This window comes from Nymphalis io, chromosome 18 (assembly GCF_905147045.1).
Source record: "Nymphalis io chromosome 18, ilAglIoxx1.1, whole genome shotgun sequence".
NCBI classification, from domain to species: domain Eukaryota; kingdom Metazoa; phylum Arthropoda; class Insecta; order Lepidoptera; family Nymphalidae; genus Nymphalis; species Nymphalis io.
In genome coordinates this window covers 5013469-5028163 of record NC_065905.1, presented here as the reverse complement: position 1 = coordinate 5028163, position 14695 = coordinate 5013469, and the positions used below count along the sequence as shown (strand labels likewise).

Genomic DNA, 14695 nt, shown 5'->3' with positions numbered 1-14695 from the left:
AGATAAATAAATACGTTAAAAAAATATAAAATAATAAATAAAACGAAATGTGAACAGAAAATAAAATTATATTTCAGTTAACTAAAAAAAAAAACTTTTCGCATCCATTGATCATTTACATTGAAATAACTGGTTACTTAGACTTTCTTTTTACATTTTGGTACATATAATTAAGTCATATTACTCTTATGTACTTACATACTTGTCAGTTTTCCTGACTCATAGAGCTAACTTAAAAATGTGTCGATATTTATGTAACTTCTGTTTGCAAACATTGTAAAAATCCCTTTGTTTCCTGGCGTCACCAGCAAAGTTATAATTCAAATTTATAACTTTAAAATAATTTTAAAAATATCGCCAAACTAAATGCCGATGCAAGTTTCGGAGTGCGGTTCGACACGATGCACGTGTGCGCTCAGTGGTGGATGGTGTAGAGCGCGGGGTGCGCGGGCGGCTGCAGGATGATGCGGTGCACGCCGCCCAGCTCCGGCGCCAGCCCCGACACCACGGCGCCCGGCTGCAGCTGGCGCCGACAGAACGATATATTGCATGTCACTTACTATACTTATACTAAATTTTATAATCTATTTTTTGTCAAGTTGGCAGTGATCACTTTGGCCTCAGAATTGCACCTGTGTCCTGCGTTCTGAGCCTTAATCACATATTTGCGCACTATTATTATATCACTAAGATTCAAATTTAATTTTTATATTAACAGACAGACATTATATATCTCCGTGAAAGATGTTTTTCGTCCATAATTTTTCTTTAACTTGGCTGTAACGAAGGTACAGTGTGTCTCACGACTCATAGGTTACCTTAGCAATTTCATTAGCATATAATTTTGTTAAAATAAAAAAATATATATACTGAATAATAAATATATTATACCTGTAGTATATTGGGGAGCATGGTCTGACACGACGAGGTCGCTACATGCAGCTGTTCCTGCTGCACTTGCTGTACCTGTTGTACTTGTTGAACGCCCACCGCCTGTGATACATTACTTGACATTAGTAAATGATAGAGTAGAAAAACGACCCATAGCCTATTCCAACCACAAGAGGAGTAAATCCAAATAAACAACTTTGACAACGATATAAATTTCATTTCAATTTAAACGGTTTCAATGTCCGCGAAGTTGTAATCGGAACTTCGAAAGTTACATTAATGTGTTTATAACTAGTTAAGTGGAATAGTGTTGTATTATAAATAAATAAAATGATGTGCTTTTCGGTGAAGGAAACCATCGTGAGGAAACCTGCATGTGTCTAATTTCATCGAAATTCTGCCACATGTGTATTCCACCAACCCGCATTGGAGCAGTGTGGTGGAATAAGCTCCAAACCTTCTCCTCAAAAAGGGAGAGGAGGCCTTAGCCCAGCAGTGGGACATTTACAGGCTGTTACTGTATAAATAAAGGTAAATTAATCAAGAACTGTTTATAGTGCGTAATACAGCATAACAAACAGAAAACCGCATGCAATTTATAAATCTACGGTTTGTTTACCTTTACTCCTACTCTGATTGGAACAGGGTACATACGAGTAGTAATGATAGATGAGATGCTTTAAAGCAATGATTGTCAGCAGAAATGTAGTTGACAAAAAAATATATAATTACATGTATCTGAATGGGCTGGTGCTGAGGATGTATCTGTATCGTCTGCACCTGTAGCTGCGGCTGCTGCTGACAAATATATTATAAAATTAATAAAACCTTTAAGAATAAAGTAAATTCGCAATTATCGCCGTTTTTTTTTATGGTAAGTTTTCACCACCCCCAATAAACACCGGCACAGTAAGAAACATTAACCACGCCATACACTACTCCAACAATTGCGTCACCGACCTTGGGAACTAAGATGTTATGTCCCTCGTGCCCATAGTAACACTGGCTTCCAACTGGAATCAGTGATGACAACTCCTACAGAATATTCACCCTCGGACCAACTTCAAATTCCCCTAAATTTCAAATACAAATTAAAAATACATTCAAGTAGTAAATAAAATAGCTGTTGTATTTACGCGGGTGCATTTTACACATTTACATACATTAATTAATGACTTAATAATATTAATGATGATAACAATGAAATTAAACGATTCTTATTTTTCATTCGGTGACCAGAAATCAAAGTCTGGGCCTCCTACGTGTTGTACAAGCACGCTGAATAATAGCTCAACGGGAGCTATTATTTCAATCGCAATATATTATAATTTTCAGTTATAGCCACGCTTGGAGTTTATATTTTAGTTTGCTGGTTGGGTTCGAAGCTTAATATAAATTGTATGGATTCGTGCGCTTTTTTAAGGCAAAACAAAAAAAAAAACTTGAATAGTAGACCTCCTAAAAGACCCCTAAATAAATGTTAGGAGGTACATTTATTTAAACTCCCTAGAGGTCTCGAATCCCCTTAAATTTGGGGTGAAAACCCTCAAGTTGGCATCAATGACTGGAACACGGCTATAATAAGTATTGAGTGCCTAATCAGACGAGCTTACACACCTCCAACTTCCAGACTCCATGCTGCTACTTGTTAGAAATATGTCAAATCATTAAAAAGTAGTAAATTGTTTATGGTTTCATCCTATTATCTTTGAGTATTGACAGTACGCCACGAGGCTACATGTGAGTAGGTTCTATAGAATTTTTCGACGTTAAAATCCGATAAATATTATTATAATATTATATAATGCATATTAGAAGCCATTGTCTTACCGTATTTATTTGTTGATGTGTCTGCTGCAGCTGCAATGACTGAACTGATGATATTACCGGGTACTGCTGCCCTCCCTGAAAAATATTTTTCGAAATATAATTTAATATCTTACATAAAAAAAAAAAAAACTTCTAAGCTATACGTTTGAAAATTATAAAATATATTTGCATTTTTGTTAACTACGAGTCCTTTTATTATAAAAAGCACGTACTTATTATATTTTTAATTTAAGCTATGCGTAACTGAATTTCAACTTGTGTTCAGTAAATTCTGAGAAAGTGATCAGATGTACAGAATTATAATAACCATCTAATTTTGCAGATTAATTTGAATTTTATCAAATAAGGAAATTGTGTGTGTCGGAAATGACTGACGATTTGACTAAAATTTTGTATCTTTGCTTTTTAAATTTTATCTATGTTGGTATAATATACTTAAACAATTATTATAGCCAGTACTATATTTTTAATTAAACAACATTTTGTTATATATAATCGGATAATTGGTGTAATATTTCTCACCCCAGAAACAGCGATTCCTTGTTGTACGTGATTGGCGTGTATCGGCAACGTTAGCTGTTGGACGCTTCCCACTTGCAATACTTGCTGCTGGAGCTGTTGCACCTGCTGCTGTTGCGCCTGGTGCTGCGCCTGTTGCTGGAGTTGTTGTTGTTGCTGTTGCTGTTGCTGCTGTTGTTGTTGCTGTTGTTGTTGCTGCTGTTGCTGTTGCTGCTGCTGCTGTTGGAGTTCTTGCTGTTGCTAAATGACAAAACATATTATATAAAAAAAAATTGTTTCGAGTAAGTTAATAATCATCAAAAACATCTATACATATTATTATTTATGTTTCCCCCTTTGTATGTTAACGGCAAACTGAGAAATTTCTCTCTGTATTTTCTTTCTATTTTCACCCATAGACATAGAATGACTGTTTCTTGGCCAATTATATGTATGTAATGGAATACTTGGTACTAATTGGCTTACTAGCCCTAATCTATACAAATAAATAAAATTGATGTGACTGTATGCAATTGCAAAATAACTGCCTCTTTTTAAGTGCGTGTTATCTTCCTTTTTAATAATTTCAATATTTTATGTGTATTATTATAAATCTCAAATAAGCATTACGCAAGTTAAAATGGCAAATTGAAAGATTTACATCGCAGACTTGATTCCACGCAGGCGAAGCCGGGGTGTATGCTAGTCAAAAACTATAATTTGTCATATAGAGCTATGTCGACTTATTTTCTGAGCTGCTCTTAAACAGCTATAAATTAGCTATAGCTAAGTATCTATGCTTATGGCTACTTGCTACCCGAGCGAGTAGCCATATCTATTAACATTTTGTAAATATGTTATTTTTTATTTATTTAATAGGTTGAGCATATGGGCCACCTGATTCCAGAGCGCCACGGTAGCATGCGAAAGCGATCCCGTGGCGCTCCTCGTTAAGACGGAAAGGGTACCGCCGGTTTTTAAGTCGGTATTCCGATGTTCGGAGCGCACTCGGTGCCTTGGACACCGGCGAGCTCCACATAACCCCCCACTGTTCCCGTGGGAGAAACGCGTAATGCGTTTTTCCAGCGTTAAAAAAAATATGGGCCACCTGATGGAAAGTGGTCACCAAAGCCCATAGACATTGGGATTGTAAGAATGTTAACCATCGTTTACATCGCCAATACGCTACCAACCTTGGGAACTAAGATCTTATATCCCTTGTGCCTGTAATTACCCTGGCTCACTCACCCTTCAAACCGAAAAACAACACTACCAAGTACAACTGTTCTGCGGTAGAATATCCGATGAGTGGGTACCTACCCAGACGAGCTTGCACAAAGCCCTACCACCAGCAGATAATTTAAACGATTGTAATTTTATAGCGCACCTTAAACGCATACAACTTCTCCGATCCATCCGGACTGAACACACACATCTGCACGTGACTGAGCATGTGTTTCTTCAAGCTGTGTAAATACATGTAGCTCTTCACACATATACCGCATTTAAATCTCTTCTGCGTTCCATTCTCCCCTTGGTTTTGCACTTGGACTATCTGCCCTTCTATCTGTGTGTGCGTTTCCTCGCCTTCATTACTTTCTTCTTTGTCGATAGATTTTGTCTCGGGCTCCTTGCTCTGCGTTTCTGTTTCAAAATTCGTGTCCGCATCTGTTGTGTCTGGGTTCAATTCATTATCTTTCTTCTCCAATAAATGTGTTTTTATGTGTCTTTTGTATGAACTGCATTCTACGAAACCTGCAAAATGAAACGAAAGCTTCAAATATGTTTTAAAAAACCTTTTAATTTATTCTAAATCACACACAGCTTAAAAAATAATGCTTGCGAGTTATTTCACATTGAAATATGAACACACAACAACCCACGTAATCTGTTTTAGAATAGTGTACGGAAAACAAGATTAAGTAGAATTTTCTGACTGCTGTCCCTTAAAGATTTTTTTGTCTGTGGGTTTGATTCGCGCTTAGCATACGGGTCGACGAGACCTCAAATGAGAGATGCGCTTCACATACGCCATCCAGAGTTGAGATGAGTTAACCTTAAGATGACCTCTCCTCTACCAGAAACCACACGGCGAATATTTAGTATCATTTTAACTGTTATTCGAACGTTTATTGGGTCACACTGCAAATTCATCTTAATTAGCACGAGACGTGTCAGTTTGCAGGCTCTAAGCGCGCGGCTCACCCTTCCCGCAGACGTCGCACTGGTACTTCTTGTCGCCGGTGTGCAGGCGGCGGTGCACGGCGAGGTGCGAGGCGGAGCTGAACCGCTGCGAGCACAGCGCGCAGCCGAACAGCTTCTCGCCGGTGTGCTTGCTGGAGTGCACGCGCAGCTCCGTGCGCGACGAGCACGCCTTGAAGCACACCGGGCACACGAACCTGTGCGCGGACCCCGAACTATACGATTACTCAGCGCTGCCGATTGTGCCAATATATTGTGGCTAATCAACACGATATCCAGCTTGTGATAGTTATATGAACGTCGGGACGAATCGAAAGGAATTACTTCTTGTTCCCGGTGTGCGTCAGCAGATGGTTGTTCCTGGCGGAGGAGGTGGTGAAGCGCGCGGGACAGGCCTTGCAGGCGTAGGGCTTCTCCCCCGTGTGCGTGCGGCGGTGGTAGATGAGGGCGGACTGCTGCGCGAACTTGCGTTCGCAGAACTGACACTCGAAGGGACGCTCGCCTGGAGGGCAGCGAATGAAGGATTAAATATTAATTGAAACTTCCACATAACTATAGCAGGGAGGGACTGCGGTAGGGCTTTGTGCAAGCCTGCCCGGGTGGGTCCACACACCCACTCGCTTATTCTATTCAACATTATTCTACCAACAAATAGTAATATGTTGCGTTAATGTGTTCCAATTTAAAGTTCAAAGTGCCAATGGAAAAAAAGCACAAGTGTCATATCTTAGATTCCATGTTTTCAAGAAGTTATTTATATTTGAGTTTCAGAGTCTATGGGTTATGGTTACCACTTAAAAAGAAATGTTTTCTAGAAAAAATAAACAAAATTCTAAAACTATCAAATATTTCATTAAAAAGATGTATTCATACAATGAAAATCAATACGTACATACAAAATGATAATGCATGCTTTTCCTTTTACAATTACAATAAAAAATATAAGTGTAAATGCTGCCGCCTTAGAATCTTTTACTTTCGAGAAGGCTTAGAGCTTGTTCCACCACGATGGAATATGTGGCTTGATTGGATACACGTGTGACGATGTATTCCTTCATTGCCGAACACGAAATGAATTATAAACAAAACATGAAGATGAGCTTTCGGTTAAGATTCACGTCACCAAATATAGTATAAATTATTATTACCTGTATGCACTCTCATATGGGCGTTCAGCTTCGAAACCTCATAGAAGGCCTTCGTGCAAATTGTGCAGACGTGGTTGCGGATACCTCGATGCTTCTTCATATGCTGACACAGAGTCGAGTGTCGCCTGAACGTCTTGTTGCATTCCGAACACTTAAGCGGTTTCTCGCCGGTGTGCAAGCGGAAATGAACCTAAAATGTAATAAACGACTGAAATATTAACATATATTAGCGAAAAACCGGCAAACTAGACGTTTGCAAAGTATTTTAACGAAGAGTCAAAGTGAAACTGACAATATAAAACCTTTTTTAAGAAAAAATACATGTGTAGGTATATATGCCAACTCTTTTGGCGAACAACACCCGTATCAAAAATTATCTAACTAAAAACTAAAATAAAAAACTAAACGAACTAATCTAGTCCCGAACAGATATGCCATAAATAATTTCATATGTAATATTAAAATACCAAATAAGTCGATTTAAATAAAACTAGGCTGGTAAACAAACGTCTAATGTTTTAATGAACTTCGAAAATTAAATGTCATATCAGACGACATATTACAAGAGCTGTTATTTTACGTCGATTTTGACGTATTATACAAAAATAAAATAAATATAACATGAGGTTTGATTATTACAGTATTCTGGGCGTAAAGCGTTCCTGCGATCAAATTGAAATAAAAAAGGCATATCGGCGACTAGCGCTCAAATACAACCCTGAGAAATACGGTAACGACGAAAACATTATACGAATATTCGGTCTCATAGGTGAAGCCTACGAAGTCTTAGTAGACCACAAAAACAGAGCGATTTACGACCAGTACGGAGAGGAGGGGCTTAAGAGAGGTATCCCAGGCCCCAAGGAATACATCCAACCTTACACTTACCACGGCGATCCCATCAAAACATATCAAGAATTTTTCGGAACTAAGAATCCATACGCTGATCTATTAGACTACTATGAAAATCCACCGCCGATGTTCGAATCTCCACTCGGAAAAGGTTACAAGGAAAAAGATCAAACAATATTTCGACCACTAGCTCTCACTTTGGAGGAAGTATACAAGGGGTGTTTGAAGAAAATGAAAATACAACGCTTGGTATTTACAGACGAGACATGTTCCGAGTTGAAACTGAGGGAGAAAGTATTATCAATACCAATTAAACCAGGTATATATCCAAATACGGAGATCATATTTAAGGAAGAAGGAGATCAAGGCCCGACGAGAATACCAGCTGATGTCATCTTCGTCACTGAGGATCGACCTCATGAAAACTTCATAAGAACCGGTGTAAGCGATCTATTAATGGTCCGAACGGTGTCTTTAAAAGAAGCGCTATGTGGTATTACGATCACGGTGTCTACTTTGGATGAGAGAGTTTTAAGAATCAAAATAACTGACGTCATAACACCGTCTTACGAAAAAGTAATAGAAGACGAAGGTCTTCCCCTACTCCCGTGTGCGAGTAAAGCAAAAGGAAATCTTATAATACGTTTCAAAATAACATTTCCATTGTATTTATCGACACATAGCAAAAAGGCTTTCGAAGAGGCTTTCGAAGTTCAAGATAAGGACAACGAAAGATTTGATAAGCTTCCTTGTGGTACCTTGGATACGTTATCTAATTACGATTAAATCAGCATATATATTTTTGAAGGAAAATGTCGGTCTGTTTTCTATCTGCCACTGGACAATAATTAAATAATACATAGAGGACTTGGATAATGATATAGGCATGATGCTTTAAATTGTCATTTGACGAGCCGGTTGGCGTGGTTGGTAGATACTAGCCTTTCACGCCAAAGGTTGTGGGTTCGATTCCCACCCAGGAGACATCTGTGTGCATGAACATGTCTGTATGTCCTGAGTCTGGGTGTAATTATCTATACAAGTATGTATTTACAAAAGAAAAGTAGCATATGTAGTATATCAGTTGTCTGGTTTCCATAGTACAAGCTCTGCTTAATTTGGGATCAAATTGCCGTGTTTGAATAATGTACAATGATATTATTATTATTATTAAATTAAATCATAAGCACTTACCTTCAAGTCAGTAGGATTATAGAAACTCTTCGAACATATAGCGCACATGTAGGGCCTCTCTCCTCTGTGCCGCGCCATATGCGACCTTAATGCGTAACCACTATAGAATCGTTTCTCGCAAACAGTACACTGGTGGGTTTTCTGTTCGAAATGCGTTTGTCTGTGTCGATATAGTAATGTTTTGGTCGGGAACGTACGCTGGCATACGGAACAGGTTGGCTGTTTCGGTGGTCGCTGTTCGTGGGTACGCATATGCATTTTCAACATGCCGGGACCCTAAAATTATAGAAATGCCTAGAAAATAACATTAATAGCAAAATTTTGTTTCTTTTTATTGCACTAATTACTTATATTGAACAGCTGAATCTGATTAGAAACTGTTCAGCTGGTTAAGTTGAATATTTATTTAATTTTAGTCAGAGCGTAGTTAATGTCTGAGCCTCCAATGTGTTTAATGTTCAATACTTACTTTGAAAGTTCTCTCACAAATGGGACACTTGGGCGGTTTCTTGCAATTTGCTTTAATCCAGTTCGAATGTGAGCGCATATGTAGTTTAAGCCATCGCGCGTGTTTGAATTCTTTGTGGCATAAATTACAAACATGGCGTCCCGGTGCCACTGATGATGTGGCTTGAAAGACTACCATTTGAAGATAATTCTCTTCATCCGAGTTCAAACCTTCCTCCGCTTTCGTTTGTGGTACTGGTTCAGTGTCCAGCTGAAAAGATTTTTTGTTGTCTATGTCAACTGTGTGCATAACACTAGTACAAACGCAAAAACGTCTTCAAGCTGATTCATCGGTGTGTATGATATACGAATACTGATGTTTCGTATAAAATTTACGCTCATCTTAACGCACTTACCTTATCAATATCAAATTCTTCCTTTTGCAATATTTCCTGAGTTATATTGTTCTGATCAGCAGTTTCCGTGAAGAATCCTTCTAGAATTTGATTTGCGTTACTACTGAGGTTCGGTACTTCTATGAATTGTATAGTTCTGTATACGGATTGAACTTCTTTCTCCTTCTGTAACAAAACAATTATCATTGCTGTATGCACTAGCCGTAGTGTGTAATAATAATGTCCTCTAGACCGATTTCGGCCACGGGGCCAATCTCAAGAGATTGGCCAACTACGCAGGAGATATTATAGTGCACAATTGTGTGCGCAAACACAGGTGCACTCTCTATACCCTAACTCTCATAATCCAATGGGACGGCAATCTGACATGATCGGTAAAAGTTCAGGCGCAAGACCAACGGCTTTACGTGCTTTCCGAGGCACGGGAGTGAACACACTTCCAACATCCAGACACCGGGCTGCTACTGAGAATTTTCTGACTGAAAAACCCAATAACTTTTTACTGGACCTGGGAATTGAACCCAGGACCTCCGAGTCTGCGGCCTTATATCAAGCCACTAGACCAACGAGGCCGTAGTGTGTAGTGCACCGACATATGTGTATTTCTCTATTGAATGTATTTATAAGAATCCTTATAAAAACTGCTGAAACGTACTTGGAATTATCAAGGTGTTCAAATAAAATCTGACAAATTAGGATAACTTCAAACGAAGACATTAATAGTTTAATACCTCAAGATTCGCTTTGAAAGTTTCCTCGGCCATCGCCTTCACTTGTTCTCGGAGTAAGCCATCATTCCTCTCGACGAGATCCTTGAACGCGTGAGACCGGGATATCTGGTGTACACATTGTAAGCACAGCTGGGATGGTAGGCCATCACCGACTGCTACCTAAAAAGGGCAATTTATTGAAAACAATTTGACACCCCATCGTATGAGGGACAATCTCGCTGACGAACACACATTAAGCTACTTTAGTTATAAATCTGATTATTTTAAATTAACTTATGTAATACCTTATACCTATATTGTCTTAAGTCGAGATGGCCCAGTGGTAAGAACGCGTGAATCTTAACCGATGAACGTGGGTTCAAACCCGGGCGAGCACCTCTGAATTTACATGTGCTTAATTTCTGTTTATAATTCATCTCGTGCTTTTCGGTGAAGGAAAACATCGTGAGGAAACCTGCATGTGTCTAATTTCATCGAAATTCTGCCACATGTGTATTCTACCAACCCGCACTGGAGCAGCGTGGTGGAATAAGCTCCAAACCTTCTCCTCAAAAAAGGGAGAGGAGGCCTTAGCCCAGCAGTGGGACATTTACAGGCTGTTACTGTTACTGTATATTGTCTTAACGATCGTCTGTTCCTAAGGTAAGCAAATTTATGCCTGTGTTATAGGTAACAGCCGACTGAAGTACATATTTACATATATCATTTTGAATAAACCTATAAATACTTAATAGAACCAGACTCGGGACGGGAATCGAACCCGCAAGCTCGGCGCGGAAGGCTAAGTCACTGCCAACTGCGCAAACGGGCAAATTAATTACAACAGCAATATTTCTATCTATCTACTGGTGGTAGGGCTTTGTGCAAGCTCGTCTGGGTAGGTACCACCCACTCATCAGATATTCTACCGCAAAACAGCAATACTTGATATTGTTGTGTTCCGGTTTGAAGGGTGAGTGAGTGAGTAATTACAGGCACAAGGGACATAAAATCTTAGTTCCCAAGGTTGGTGGCGCATTGGATATGTAAGCGATGGTTGACATTTCTTACAATGCTAATGTCTAAGAGCGTTGGTGACCACTTACCATCAGGTGGCCCATATGCTCGTCCGCCTTCCTATTCTATAAAAAAAAAAAAAAAAAATTTAGCTTGGCGCTGTTACAGAACATTCGAAGCACAACAATCGGTCCTTTTTTTTCTAAACAAGAATCTGCTATACAAGAATTGCATTAATCATGATTTGATGGGCCCTTTAATTTGCAAGAAAAAACCGAGAACGTTTCAATTGCATCAGCGGTATGAACATGAACAGTCGCCACTATGCCAATCAGACACATGGAACCGCTCTGATTATCCATCGTACAAAGACGGCATAAGCATTTACAGTCAGACAATGGCCTTGAATAATAAACATTATGGACAACTAACAAGTTTTCCTGGTGGTATAATTTATATCTATGAGCACTGTTGATAGTTCGTGCATCAGTTCTAATCGCAACATTGGTGCCAGATGGAACGTCTAATGTATGGATTGATAGATCGAATAACAAAATATCAATCTTCTTAATATATTGAAGGGCTTCGTCAGTCTATATGAACCGAACAGATTTGTTCCATCAATCGCGCGATCGTCGCCGTTTAGCAATATATAGGCTATTTTGTTCAAAACCATGATCAACTTCTGTAGTTGATTCAACTATTTAATTATATACTTCCGATACGTGATTTCTAATATTATTATTTTATTTACTATTTTTTAACATGTATGTTTATAGTTTAAAAAATTATCATACAATTTAAATTATTAGTTTTAATATTATTTAACTGCATATATCAAATAAATATGAATTTCAGTAACAATTTCACTTCAATCATAACGAGTGCGAATTGAAATGAAGCCACATTCGATATGTTTTGTTTACAGTAACAGCCTCTTAATGTCCCACTGCTGGGCTAAGGCCTCCTCTCCCTTTTTGAGGAGAAGGTTTGGAGCTTATTCCACCACGCTGCTCCAATGCGGGTTGGTAGAATACACATGTGGCAGAATTTCAATGAAATTAGACACATGCAGGTTTCCTCACGATGTTTTCCTTCACCGTTAAAGCACGAGATGAATTATAAACACAAATTAAGCACATGAAAATTCAGTGGTGCTTGCCCGGGTTTGAACCCACGATCATCGGTTAAGATTCACGCGTTCTTACCGCTAGGCCATCTCGGCTTTTTGTTTTGTTTGACCAGAGATAATTTCGTATTCGACTCTTCATTAATAGCGTGGATATTTTTACATCAATTGTCACGTAATAAGGCATGACTTTCGTTAAATAATATACGTATTTATACAATTTCGTCGGTAAAATTTACAATACGTTCAATTGATCAAGTAGAATACGTAGTTATTTAAAACATAATCTTTATCACTACATCGGTTTAGATAAATTAAATTTCATTATATAAGGTGGTCTCACTTTTTTTTGTTTATTTATATTAATATTGTTATAATAATTTTGCAATTTAAATATATTGGGGTCTTAATAGAGACTGCACTCGCTATTATTCAGCTCTGTCTACCCTAAAACTATACCTTAGATGTATGTATTTTAACATTAAATCGTATTCGTAATTAATGGTAATATTTACATAAAAATAACGCTATTGGTTTTTTAATCAAAGTTTATATATATAATTTTACACTTTAGAGTATTTTTTTATTATAATTTAATTTAAATTTCATTGAATAGGCTTTTCTTCAGATCGATGTAATAAAACAGGATATTCTGCATGAAATAGTTTGTTTAATCATAATCAACACGGTCACATTTTTGTACTAAAGTATTAAAAGTTTACTTGTTTAAAATTTTAATAAAAAAATATACATTTACTAGCTAAAATAGTTAGACAGTTAAAGGTCTCATATTATGCAGTTAAATAATATTTAAACTAATAATTTAAATTGTATGATAATTTTTTTACTATAATTAAACTATAAGCAAATATGTTCAAAAATAGTAAATAAAATAATAATATTAGAAATCGTTGAATCGGAAGTATATAATTAAATAGTTGTACAAACATCTTTATAATATTTAAATTAAATTACTAGATAAAGAATTCTTAATATAATTATGCGTAACTATTATTGCAGTCCCAATTTTATATATATTATAAAAATAGAAGCAAATTGGAATTTATTTATTAAAAACTTTATTAGTGTCATATTTGATATCTTATTTTTCGGCAGCTAGCATTATTACCAACCATCTCATTCACCCATTCGCACAACACGCCTAAAATCAGAAAAGGATAGCCAGCTATTACTCAATGAATTTCCTAGAATATACAGGCACCAAAATCTTAAATGACTACCTGCTATCACGTGATTTCTAAACAAAGATGACTTGATGCGACAACCACTGTCATCACAGCTCGCTTACAAGCTAAATAACGAGTAGAAAAGAGACAACAACAATTTCCAAAAATAAATTTATCAATCTGTTATCTCACCTGCACTTTTGATATGCCCATTAACATTGTAGCAGTAAGTTGTTCAAATAATGGTCGCATGTCCTTCTTTATTTGCAAACAAGCACGACATATTTTCTCAAAATTATATTTCTGCGTTTTATTAATGGCCGCCATTTTGAAGGACAGCAATCGAGCTGTTTTTGTCCTTGTTATACGGATTTCACATTAAAATTATTATTTTCTCAATATACTTAATTATTTATTTTATTTGCTCACATAGTATTATTGACTTTTACACTAAAAAGTAAAACACACATCGATCTGCACAATTTACATATTAAATATCATCCATTATAAAACGCACGTACACAAGAAAGACAGACATAGCTTTATAGTTATGAAGTCATAAGACTGCCAACTAGCCTATAAGGAGTGGGAGAGTGTCAGTTTCGTATGCAGTAAAAGTCCACGAGTTAAAGAGAGATAGCTATAGTTACGCAACATAGTCATGGCTATTGTGTAGTAAAATGTGAAAGGTAATTGTTTCGTATTTTGAAAAGTACGTTTCCGTTTAATATTATGAAAAATATGAAGTTTTAGCTTAAACAAAATTACAATAATATGTACAGTTTTTTTTAGAAAAGTTATTAAATACACATTTTATTAAATATGGAAAACGTTAAAGCATGAGAGAAAGAGACAACCATTGTCGAAAACGAATTATTTATAAAAATAAATCAAAATATTAAGTAGTTAAAATATTTAAAAATTTAAACTTATTGCTATAAATTTAGACTTATAGAAAGTTATTTATATTTGTTAATAATAATAATAATAATAAATTATTATAGATAGTAGATAGTAGAGTAAAATAGCTAAATGAAGAACAAAAATGCTATCCGTCTCTTTCTTTTAAGGCAAATTAATTGTATGTGAAAAGAGATAACTGATTGTTTTCGAAATAGATATTGAATTATTCTTAAAGGCAATACTGTAAGTCAATTTATATATATATATATAT

At 36.8% G+C, this 14695-nt stretch overlaps 1 protein-coding gene across 3 annotated transcripts; it reads right to left on the bottom strand.

The window, feature by feature from the left end:
- Positions 1-67: 67 nt before the first annotated feature.
- On the bottom strand, positions 68-14063 carry LOC126775520 (zinc finger protein 791-like). Of its 3 annotated transcripts, none has more exons than XM_050497521.1 (14): positions 13714-14063; positions 10210-10368; positions 9479-9643; positions 9085-9333; positions 8616-8891; positions 6570-6759; positions 5746-5923; positions 5425-5636; positions 4607-4974; positions 3244-3480; positions 2722-2796; positions 1624-1689; positions 892-993; positions 68-523 (listed from the first exon to the last, which is right to left on the bottom strand). In XM_050497521.1, exons 1-14 carry the CDS (start codon positions 13846-13848, stop codon positions 416-418), a joined length of 2520 nt encoding a protein of 839 aa, XP_050353478.1. In that variant the 5' UTR covers positions 13849-14063; the 3' UTR covers positions 68-415. The 3 variants fall into 3 exon arrangements, with proteins under 3 accessions (XP_050353478.1, XP_050353481.1, XP_050353479.1); XM_050497524.1 differs by having other exon boundaries at positions 5425-5618; XM_050497522.1 differs by having other exon boundaries at positions 69-523; positions 1624-1686.
- Positions 14064-14695: the final 632 nt, after the last annotated feature.

Excerpts from the sequence above, each read along its gene's own strand:
- LOC126775520 (XM_050497521.1), bottom strand. The coding sequence starts at position 13,848 with ATGGCGGCCATTAATAAAACGCAGAAATATAATTTTGAGAAAATATGT. Across the intron at positions 9,644-10,209 it reads CTTTCAAAGCGAATCTTGAG|AAGGAGAAAGAAGTTCAATC; the intron begins GTATTAAACTAT and ends GTTTTGTTACAG. Across the intron at positions 2,797-3,243 it reads AAGGAATCGCTGTTTCTGGG|GGAGGGCAGCAGTACCCGGT; the intron begins GTGAGAAATATT and ends AATATTTTTCAG.